Source organism: Echinococcus granulosus (genome assembly GCF_000524195.1).
Source record: "Echinococcus granulosus chromosome Unknown EG_S00134, whole genome shotgun sequence".
Classification (NCBI taxonomy): Eukaryota; Metazoa; Platyhelminthes; class Cestoda; order Cyclophyllidea; family Taeniidae; genus Echinococcus; species Echinococcus granulosus.
This window is the reverse complement of record NW_020170514.1, coordinates 143052-155405: the sequence shown is the minus strand read 5'-3', so window position 1 is coordinate 155405 and position 12354 is coordinate 143052. Positions and strand designations below refer to the sequence as shown.

The following is a 12354-nucleotide window of genomic DNA, read 5'->3' as shown; positions in this document are numbered from 1 at the left end:
ATGCATTCAAAAGGTGTCATCATTTACATTATCACTGGACTTCTCATCCAACGTTCCGCTACTGCCATTTGGGATGAGTTGAAGCACCGTCTAGAGGCAAAATCAACTGTGGATCTAGCAGACGAGTTGGAAGAACTGAATGCACAACTTTGGAATCCTCAGACAGGTCCTTCAGATCGGCCCGATCACTGGATTTTCCGACATTATCTCCTTCCACAATTCAACTATGATGCACTAGTCACCGCAAAACGGGCTTTTGATGAGAACTTTTTGTGGAGTAGTATCAGCCTTCTCTCCCTTCCACAATACAATGTATCTTTCCTCCTCCTAGGTGGTTCTTGGTCTAGACACAATGACCCACCTTATCCTCGTGAAGACGGAATTGTCCAACTCTGCAAATTCATGCTCTCTCCTTCGGGTCAGTTGACATTCACACCCCCTTGTCAGGACTTATCAGAAGGACTCAATAATACCTCATACCTTGGTGCAACATCGGTTTCACTTCAGATCAGTCAAAATATGGGTCTAGTGGCTTACTGCGATCCCTTGTGGAGGGATGAAAGCCACTTTCCCGCGGGTCGATGTTACCTGCAGCTTCTGCACAACGAGAATATCCGACCACGGCACGAGCTGGCATCATTTTGTCGTACGGGTGGAAAAGTGACAGAACCCTGCATGACAGGCTTCAGTGTGGATTTGATGTCGAAAAGTCGAGTGAATTCTGGCTTCCTCGAATTTCTCAAAGGCATTCATGTCATTGTCGGTCAGCCATTGGCCATTGGATACGGTCGGGTGCAAATTTTAGCCGATCCCTTCTACTATCCACGAACTTTTACTGTCTACCGCCCCAGCGGCCTCGAAATTACATTGCCTGAAAGCTATTTCGGATATTCAGTGGCAGGAGAATATGTGTCGGTTGTCGGTGATGGTTTTAGACAAATGCAAGAAACATCGAATGCATCAGAGCTGATACAGGTGTTTAAGGTAGGCGACCTTCAGAGTATACGCACAGCTGGAGGTGTGGAATTTGACTGGCAAGGCCGTGTTGACAAAACAGGGTCATTCTCGGGCTTTGGGACATCAATGATACGCTTAAAAAATGTTGATGGACAGGACATCATAGTTGTGGGCTCTCCTTACGCTCCAAAAGGCGGTAGGGTGTACGCCTACTGCATTCCAACCAATCTTGCAGTTGATAATAGCAAGAGACAGGCAGTGCCAACCGACACTTATCGAGACTTTGTTTCTGCACCCGCTGGATCTGGTGCCTTTGGTTATTCTCTAGCGGCTCTCGGAGATATTAACGGTGATGGTCAGGAAGATATTGCTGTTGGTGCTCCACAACTACGAAATGAGTCAAAAAGTGGACTTGTTTTTATCCTCAGTATTCTCAACAACTGCACATTCGATAGGAGACCTATTCAAGTTATCTCAGGTCCCGAGAAGGCGGCGTATTTTGGTTCCATTTTGCCAAGAAAAGGCATAGACCTCGACTTTAATGGCTGGTCGGATTTTGCCCTGCCTGTTCCCTACTGTTCATCATGCATGCCAATGGTGTATACCTCTCGATCACATTATCAAGCTGCCTGTCGATTTTATCAGCCAAATTGGCTAGGTAGTGTCCGTATTCGACGCAATGCACGCATACCGATAAGGCTGAAAGTAAGACTGATACCCTCAGGCAAGAATAACAGAAACAGTTTTGAACAGATACTACAGGCAGCAAATGTAAAAGTTCAGGATCTTGTCCATCAAGTAATTCCCGACCTGTGGGCCAAAGAGGCTGGTGAGCAAAGAGTTAGACTAAGCACGTTCCACAGTGTGAAGATGAACGCCTATTACGATATGCTTTCGCTGAAATTCGATCTGTTGCCACAGATGGATGTGGAGGATATGCCAAGTCTGGAACAGCCAGATGGAGGGATTCGTGTGCAATACAGGTTCAACATCCCCTGTCCAGACGGAGCGAAGGCAGCAGGAGACACGAAAACCTGTCTTGGTGGTGCATGGGTGCATAGGCCTATAATAGATTGGTCAGCATGCAACTTTCAACTGCGGTTAACGAAATACGTTTGCTTACCGCAAGGAAGATGTGAGAGCGATGTATCACTCCTCGTGACCGACGAAGAATCTGCCAAGTTTGCAAATTTCATACATTCCAACCCAAGCGGAGAAACTCTTTTAATTTACGGTGACAAGGAAAGAGCAATGAATGCATTAATAATTAACATTTACAACCACGGACCAACTTTTGCGGGCGGTGTCTGGATAAACATGGCATTTTTCGGTAACCTGCGATTCTCTGCATTTGAAGTGGCTCGAAGAAGCGACGACAATGGAAGCCTTGAATTCAAACCCGCTATTTGTTCACATCCTCTTTATAACGACACATGGGTTGCCTGTAATTTGGGTCGTCTTGATTTCAGTCAGGGAAATGTATCCTCACCTGTTCAGAGAATTCGATTAACCTCCTTTTATGCGGCCAATAGTGGAACGGTAAATAAGGATTTCTCCCTTCCCTCTTTTGTGAATATTTCCATTTCATCGCAAACATATGATCCCCAACCCCAGAATAACCACGTAATTTGGCAATATAAGTTACTTCATGCGCCGAAGTACCTTATTACACCTGCGGGTCATGCACCATCAAGTGTGTTGGACAATCGGACGAGACCCACCTCCTGGGGTCCGGGCTTCCATCAACGAATTCGAGTGGAAGAAATGGGTCCTCAGATACGACACATTTTCCAGGTGGAACACATGGGACCCGCAAAAAGTGTGGAAAATGTGACGATTCGACTGCGGGTGCCTGTGAGAATGGCTAACAGAGCCAAACCATTGGTTTATTTATTTAATGAAGTGCGAGCTCCTTCACCTAACGGTATTGACATGGAATGGGTATCACTTCGACCTGTTGTTAAGCAGATTGGCGCCTCCGTAAACGATGTCGATGGAGTGACTAGCTGCTGGTACAATGACGAGTCGCTAATCAATCCAAATGGGTGGATTGGAATTGATATGTCAAGTAAGTATACCCAGAATACCTCACCATTGAGTTACCTTTACATTTTCTGTATGCAAGTCAGATTAGAAACGGATACGTAAGGAACGTTCCTAGAGTGTAGCCAGGTGTGTGTTTAAACCATTTGCCAAGACCTTGGCGCATTAAGACGCATGATTGATTGGTTTTGCCGCTGCCATGACAACAAAAGAGAGCAATTGTTCTTCTTTAAAGTGCCTGGGGTTTTACCGCCTGTTCTACATGTAGAAATGCGGAGTTTTTTTTCAAGTAAGACGTCTAATTATATATTCCTGAGCTGCGGCAGACGCAGTTAGTGGATTAAAAATTGCAATTCAGGCGTTGGTTCGTGTGGCTTAAAACCGTCAAATAGCATTCCCAAGCTCACGATTGTCAGGGTAAGACTCATAAGTGGCATATTTCTTTCTCAGACTAACAGCAGGTAAGTAGTTCATGCGTGTAAACGGTGGGGGAGTGGTCCCGAAGGAGTGGGGGGATTGGGCATTTTTTTCCTCTGTGGGGTAAGGGGAAAAGTCAAGTCACGAACTCCTATACGTCTCTTATGACTAAGGCGACACTGTCACGGTTGAATGAGCGCTGGGATGGGAGGGTCAAGACTCTAGCCCTTCCGAATTCCGAGGAACACAAATTTTCGTGAAATCTTAATGAAAGTTAATGTTTTTTAATGTTGTGAAGTAGATTTCATTGATTGGATGACCCTAAGACGACAAGATTCACAGTTCATCGTACTGACTCCAAAAGGCCATTTATGATACATTGGGATTTTGAAATTTTTATTGAAGAGTTGTGTATAATAACTGGTGTTTTATTACCGCTTTATGCAATGAAAACCCCAGAAATTAATCAATCAGTCATTCCTCTTAATGCTATATCCAAACATGAGTTTATTGGCGACGAATCACACTATAGAAGGGCGGATAGCAAATCAAGATTAATGGATCCGCTTCAACTTTCACCTCATTGCGCCCCGCCAGTCATTAAGCACTTTGAAATGTAATTGAGATAATTTCTACCCTTACTTCCAATCTGCCAAATTTTCTTCATCAATGCATACCAAACAATTCAAGCGTCAAGTGATGAGTTAAGGATAAAACAGGCCAATGTCAAGGGCGCTGATCAACGCGTTAGAGATGAATAGCTTTCGCCTGATTTCTACTACTTTTGCCTGTCAAGCCCCTTCTGATTTGCCTAATGCTCAGAAAAAGCAGAAGTTTGGTGCTTTGCATATCTGTGTTGCACTATTGAAAGTGGAGGAGAATTTAATCTCAAAATGCGACTGGATAGACGGTTATGAACCGTGTCAACTCCGATATTTCTTTTTCCAACACCTGGATCATCTTGTGCACTGTCAAGTTGCATGGCAGATTGGCTATACCAACCCCACAGTCGTTTGTGTGAACCGAATGACCAGTCATTAACTGCGTACATCTGGCATGTAAGTCAAAGCATATGCTGCTATTTATCATAAGCCAATCGAATCATGAGCATATGACAGTTGGTTGGCAAGAGTGTCATTGGTGCGATATGTGGTCACGATTCAAGTGGAAGGAAAAGGTTTCTACTACGCAAAATCTACTTCGAATACAGACAAGACAGAAGCATAGGTAGCGGTTGACACCTACGGGGTTCAGAGCGAAGTTTGAGTTAGTAAATTCATCCGGAAACAGCACAGTCAATCGCAATAGGCGCTTCAGGCATTAATGCAGCTTTTCTTATTCCAGCCAGTTAACAAGATGCCTGGAGGGCGGGTGGTAAATTCACAGTTTGTCAGCAATTGCAGGAGGTTGTCCAATCCTTGAAGGTCAATGTTTACATAGCCTTTTGACAGCGGTGCTTTTATTCCTGCAATGGAATTCAATTTATAGGATAAAACGGCTTGCAATCTTGACATTTATTTTGCAAGAATTTGCTTTAGTTGCCACTTCAATAGAAGATGAGTATTCTAAGTGGAATAAAGGAGGCCAACACTTTCCGATCTTTGGAGACCTGACATATGCGCAATGTATCTTGAATGGATTAAGCATTAAGAGGCAGAACTTATTACTTGAAGAGATTTTTATGCGCAAAGTAGTATATGCTTCACTTTCCTGGTTGCAGGTATTGAGACGAAACGGGTCCGACGAGATGCGCCCACTCCGTTCGACTCGAATAGCACAGAGCTGATGCAGTGGCATTACAATAGTAGTGATACTCTTGGACAAGCAGCTGGACGATTTGGCAATGAAGAACGTCCGCAGAAAGTTTCATTCCGGCGAGTGCCCAAAGAGGTAGGTGAAAAAAATGAAGAAATTAGGGTAAAAACTAGCTTGTATTAACACGTTAGCTGGTGGCGTCGCATGCACGTGACGCCCCGATGTACGACGGTCTCCCCGTCCATCACCCAGGTGTGACCCCATCTAAGTAAAAAAAAGTGAACTGGGTTGGAAGTGGAAAAAAAACAGGACCAGTTAATGCCATATTGGAACAATGCAGAAGAGCATTTCAGCTGAGGAGGTCGAGGCCGTGATAGCACACGTATGAAGAGCTCTCCTCTGTCCTGACGCTGCTCCCCAGTTCTTGCCGATTCACGCATTGACCCACATAAGTACATTCAACTTTTAATGACTTATTCTGCTTACCGCACAATCCTAAACTAAACCGTAAGTCTAGCAGCGCTCCGACTGTTGCAGCAGGTTTTTTCAGCTTATACTTAACGGAAGTCGTTTTCATGTAACAAAATGGACATTCTGAAATGGTTCAGTAGATGAAATTTCAGGTTATTTACCATGTAGACAATGAAAGGAAGACAGTTTAAGACGCAGAGAACTCTTAAATAAAGCTGAATTAGGGAAAATCTTCCACATATTCTATAACTAAAATTGGCACCCAAATCTGTTATTTAACAACTACTTTGAAATTTCCGTGCGGAAAACATAGTGTTTTGACCAAAAAAGTAATTACCAAAACTGGCTGAATTATGCTTAATTTAGCAAAACGAAACGATTCCTCACTTTTTTGGGTGATTTTTAGGCACTCTCGACCGAAAAGTTATGAAGATGGTGTACTGTTTCATTCTATCTACTCGGCGAAAAGTTCATGGTCGTTAACCGGTTTTTCGTTCGGGAAACACACTTACCGTATCAGTGTCGAAAATTTTTGCTGAATTACGTGAGAAAATGATGTTGAGTTAGCTAATGCATGAGCGATGCCACCCAAAAAGCGGTTATTTGCCTACGAAACATTAACAACTGGCATTGCTAGTTTAATGTTAGCCTTTTTATACGGGAAAATAGCTTTGCCTTTTTACCAAATCTGGCCGCATTTTTAATTCTATGCTAACTATCTTCATTTAACAAAATATGCAAGGCATTTTCCACCCTTACGAACACCGTTTGTGGGGCATCAAAGAAAAGGACCTGCTAATAGCTTCATGGACAGTGTCAGAGCCAGTTGAGGCTAGGATTAAGGAGCCTTGATGAGATGTTTTAGTTACCTGGATTGTTAAAATTCTACGTTCCACTGTCAGTGAAATTCTTCCCTCAGGCTAATCAAGTACTGCCGGGAACGGTTAACTCTAGCAGTTTACTTGGTTCGGTATTTAACAAACGATAATAAGAGCCACTGTTACTTCTGAAGTTGGTTTTTCGTCGCTACTTGATGGTCCCAGTCCTTCCTTTGATGTTACCTTGTAATTTTCACGGTTATCTTGAAGGCCTGGTTGATTTACAACTGATTGTGGTAACTGGTTCCCAGGAGGTGATGATGTTTAGGCGGTGCTCTTTTCATTTAACGGGATTAATGAACTGAAAATTCAAAGCTAACGTAAAAGAATTGCGTCTCTGACTAATGTAAACCAAGTTACTCATCTCTTTTTATTGTGTTCACCTACCTGAAATCCAAAAATAAAGTCACATTAAATGCTGTTTTACCCATAAAACAGCTAAAAAAGAGAAGTGGGAAAATATCCACAATGGGTGTCGAAATACACCAGAGGCAACAAAATTTATTTGTCCCTCACTTCCAAAAAGATAAAAACATCGTTACAAAATTGCTGAAATTTCTGTAATTCCGTCAAATAAATTACCCTTTTACGGGAATTTTTGTGTATTAATGGATGACTGCAGTTAAACTGTCCAACAACTGAATACAAATGTGTGTACCTTACGTGTTGCCACAATTTCTTCCAGGTTATTCAATGTGGGCGCGTGGGGCAAAAGTTTGGGAAACCACTGTGTCTCGAGATAATCTGTCACTTGAGGCAACTGAAGAAGAAGCATCCAGTTCAGATCAGTGTAACGGGCTGGCTATATGCTCCAACCTTCTTTCAGTATTCCACTTCCGACATTGAGGTCTGTTGCTCATTTTTTGTTTCCATTAAAAAAAATAATGAAATTCTTGATCCCGTACTAGGCTAAGAATTTCACTTCGGCAAAAAATCCAAACCCCTCCTTGACAAGAAACAAATGCACTTACGTGCTTCACACTCTTGCCACTTGGGTGATATTTAACTTAACAGTTCAATTCTGTGCCACATGACTTTTCTATCTTGCCCCCAATTAAAAGCGAAAATCGTGCCACGTTCGGTCTGTGCCAAGTTCAGGGAACAATATTCTCACATTTAGGGAGCTGTATCAAGGGCTTAACAACTTAAATGCTTTCACACGACTCCTTGGCGAGTTAATCTAAACACTCTTCCGCATTATTTACGCTCAAGGTGGTTTTGATTAGTGCAAAGCACGATGTTGAAATATACTAGGAACGGTTCATGAGAACGTTTTAATGACAAACATATTTGTTTGTTCTCCTATTAATTTGGCACTTCAAAACACCCGCTTTTCTGATTGAAGTATTCACTTTTAACTCTTGAGTTGGGTAGAATTGATAAAACTCTTCCTTAGTAAAATCCAATTTTAACAACACTTTAAAAGGAAAGTAGTTTTGGGTTCCATTGAACGCATCCTAGTTATTGGGATGTTTGGAAATTTTGATTTGATTCACCTGTCCTGTCCTGCGTGTTACACCTTAAGAACAGAAAGGTAGGCTTTCATGGGAAAGCATTGTTATGAGGAAATGTGAAGAAACGAGTATAACCTCTTCTATCTGGGGGAAGACACTACATGGTTTGCAAATAGGCGGGCAATAGAGTAAAGTGGTTTTTGTTATTACCCGCATTGTACCGAAACGCTGTTAATTACGGACCGCACTGCACGCGTCATTGAGGTAGTGCATGAAGTTGTATCTCCGTGTATGGTCACTTTTCTAACTTGACTAAATTACTATCGTAATTTTCCATATATCCTAAGGAAAATTCCTTAGCACCTAGCACCCATTTATCTAGCTATTTATTTTCCTATCTTTCCTCTCTTCGGCTAAATTTATTTGTCAATATGAACAAAAGAAACGCAAACTAGAAGTAATAGAAGTTTTAATGAAACTAGTTAGTCCCGCAGTTAAAACTGATTTTCTTTTTCAAAAAACAAATGACCGCAAATGATTTATCAGAGCCTTTCTCAATTGTGCCATTAGCGGTCACTTGATCACTTATGCACCGACCTTAAATGCCAATTGGCCTAATTAGTACTGACAATGTCGGCACAAATTCTGCACGTATCAATGCGTGCGTTTGCTTGTGTTTACCTATAAACACTCATTCATGAAGTTTCCCAATCCGGATCACAGCTGTCATATCAATCACACTGTTTATTCTATCAACTTTTTATCAACGCCCAGCGACACAGTCATCTGGTGGCAATGAGAGAAACTTTTCAAAAGCCAAATAAACGGCTAGAAGTATCACATGCTCCAGATTTTTTTAAATGTACATAATTGTAGGTGTGCTTCACCTTCTCATGTGACATTGATTTTGTTTGATCCCTTGATCTTGAATGTAACCCAGTAGAGATTGTTTAGCTGGTAGTTAGCTTTCAGTCGTTAAGATCTAGAAAGCTGAACTGCTCTTCGGGAAATACTCCATTCATTTTCACTTTAAACAAGGCCAATTCGTCCTAAGTTAATTGAGGATTGCAGCACCTTTTTATGGCTTTCTCCAATTCCAAAGTACATAATCATCAACCCTGTTGGTGGATAAGGCGATCCACCGACCACCGAACCAGCATTCCTTTTTCTGCGTGGTCACATACTTTCTCTTCTTCCCTTTAATTTACAATCAAAAAGCAAAGTGTACTTTTTTCTCCACCAAGCTACATTCATCGGTGTCGTGTCTAACTCCGACAATCTTGCATTAGAATGCCTACCCACATTTGAAAATAAATTAACATCCCCCAACATGAATGCTACTGGGATGATAAATAACCATAAGTGGGACCTTTGAAGGTTTTATCTAGATAAGACCATTTTTTCGTTCTACCAATCGCCAATGGCGCATCCTGGACCGCCTTAAAGGAGGTTATCATAGCGAGAGATCAAATGAGAGCTTTTTTGACGTAGATGGACTTTGGACGACACATGCAAGTAGTAAAAACGATGATGATAGGCCAAGAAAACGAATAACTGGTATTAAAAATGTCAATGCCGGTTTTTTGGACCACAAATGATGCCCGGTTGACAGTTTGATCAGGTGTCCTCGGTGCATACCATCTTAAACGCTGGAGACCGCGATCCCGATTACTTTGCGCGTCAAAATTGCAAACGCAAACGAAATGTTGGCAAAATGTTAACGTTTTGGAGAGAGAAGTACCAGTTTTATTAGATTCGTCAATAGAACCGTCTTTTGGATTAAAATACGAATTAAAAAGGCTTGGTTGAATCGCGCTTTAATGAAAAAGTAACGTTTTCAAGCGAGAGAATACATTTGGTCGGTTGGTATTAGGGATTATGACCTTTTAAATGACTCCAGTGGTAGATTTTAATCATAAAACCGAAGTGAAGAAGTGGAATGAATGCGATCTGCAAGACGAAATGCTAAATAAATTTGCCCAGCATTAATATAGTCATTTGGCATACTAGAATCTCCCACTCAAAGAAGGCCGTAACAAACTCCTCATTTTGCTTTGATAAACACTCTCTCCCGAAGGGTTGGGAGACTGCAGCCATAAACGGGAGTCCCCGTCACCAAGATGCACCAGCGGCCGGAGTCTCTGCATCAAATCTAATACCGTTTTATTACACCACCAAGGAAATATCTGCGTAATCCATAAATTTTGTCATTTCAGGGAAGCATGCTTAATGGCCCAACGTATTCTTCCCAAATAACTGTACCTGTAAAATCAGACTCCGGGAAAGCAAAGTAGGTTATTGCTGATAAGAGTGGCTTGTGAGCCTCACGCATCTCCGAAGAAAGGACAAACCTCTTTAGTTTTATTTGGAGAATAGGCAGACCGCCCATTGGTTAGAGCTCCATACCAGCTTTGTCACTCCAAGAAAGCAAAGTACAGGCAAAAAATTGTGTCATATCAACGAAATGGCGTAATGCATTTGCTAGTACTGCATTTCTGCGGCGTACCAAGAGGTGAGCCACCAAGAATGGCGTACGTTGTTATGGTTGAAAGACAAGACCTTGGGTTAATTATGCTGTGGGTAATGTGTGCAGTGCTTAGTTCTTGTTCTCATGTAGATATACAAGTTGTGGGGGATAATAAACTCAAATGACGTGTGAATTAGCTCCTTCTAAAGACCATTAAACGATCACTTAACAAGTTCGGGGAGTACTGATTGCCAAGCCCTCGAGAGGCTAGAGGAATTATCCTACACTGCTGTATGAGTACCCAATCCCCAAAGCTGTACAAAACAATCATTTGGCCTCACTACCTACGAATACATGCTGTTTTTGTTTCTTCCAGATTGTTACAAGTCTGACTGTGGATCAGGGAGCCGTGCCCAAGGGAGTTTTGAGATCTCCGGAACCTGTTGGTAGCTTCAATATGCCACAAATATTCTACTTCACAAAAATTAAACCCACAATTTTTTACAAAATTCCCATTTGGCCAATTGTGGTTGGTCTAGTCCTGGGAATTTTGCTGCTAACCCTCCTAATCCTCATTCTCTACCGGTTCGGGTTCTTTCGACGTCGGAAGCACAAACTTGCGGTGTCTGGACGAAGACGATGGCACGAAACTTTGGCGGAAGAGATTAGTAAACGGGGTACTGATGAGGTGGATCGTGGTGGAAGTGATTTGGACACTTTTAGCAGCATTCGCTACGCTGAAGAGGCACGGAAACGTCGATTGAAGCTACGGAAACACCCTGAGGAAGTGAGTATTCTCCATCCTGACGAAATTCCGAAGGATAATGAGGGGGAAGGGCAGGATAACCCAACCGCCTTGTTCGAACACGCCTCGACGACAAATGATCCCGATACAGTCACCGCCACCAGTACCACCACGGAAGCTCCTACCACTACTGCCGTCAAACCCACCATCACCGGAAGTAGCAGTATCACTACGGTGGGAGACTGAGAGGGCCCCCCTCCACGAAAAGTTACATTTAAGGCAGAGAAAGTGCTTATTTATTTCTTCATTCTATGCTTTTGCATTAATTTTACGCCTAGGCATGTACGCTATAACGATATAGGAATTTTGTTTGTACCTTCTTTTTGAGTTCGCTTGGCATCTGTGATCAAACCATTTAAGACAATTCAAATTCCCATTTTTGATATTGAATTGACTTATTTACCACTTTCGGTGACCTGGAGTGCTTGACATTAAGAAAGAACGATCAGCTCTTCCCGTGGCAACCTCAGGCTAAATTTGTTTATGAAATTGGAATCTAAGATTGAATGGTAATTCGTCCTGAATAAATCGCCCTTCAAATGGAGGCACCGGATTAGAGCCTTTGCCTAGATGGAAGAAGAGAGGCCCAGTGGTAGAGGCAAAGGCCTAGCGTGGTCAGTTGCCCTCTAGTGGTTAGAATGTAAGTCGAGGGGTATTCCAAACAAGATTAATCAAGGTGTCAAGTAATAGTCCCAGGGCGTTCATGGGGCAGCGTGTGATGTTGAAGTTTTTCTGCATAAAATGAATTATAGAAACCGCACCAACTGAAATCTCTCCATAAAATGGGCTTCAAGTACAGTGCAGCATAGCGATGGGAGGCCCAACTGGTCCGTACTAAGGCATTGAAATGGTTCGAATATTTTGAGGATGACCATGCATCCCTCGATTCGTAAGGGCTCCCAGTTGACAAAAGTCAGTCAGCACGCGGAACACCCGCCTGATCCTGGTAGTGTGGTAGACGCATAACTTTACATGAAATTTCATGCAACATGGTTAAAGTCTTCCATGTTCAATCTCATGACGCTGGTACATTCGACAACCGACGAGGTAGTGAAGCGGACCGCCCTTGACAACCCTATATGGCAAAACCCTTCCGTTCATAGGGTT

At 42.5% G+C, this 12354-nt stretch overlaps 1 protein-coding gene across 1 annotated transcript; it reads left to right on the top strand. All coding sequences in view use genetic code 11, as the record gives it.

Annotated features, from left to right (window-relative positions):
- EGR_09156 (Integrin alpha-5) lies at positions 1-11433 on the top strand (the record flags this gene model as incomplete). The annotated part of the gene is made up of 4 exons (XM_024498405.1): positions 1-3025; positions 5138-5307; positions 7207-7368; positions 10819-11433. 4 exons carry the CDS (start codon positions 1-3, stop codon positions 11431-11433), a joined length of 3972 nt encoding a protein of 1323 aa, XP_024347188.1.
- Between the last annotated feature and the right edge of the window lie 921 nt (positions 11434-12354).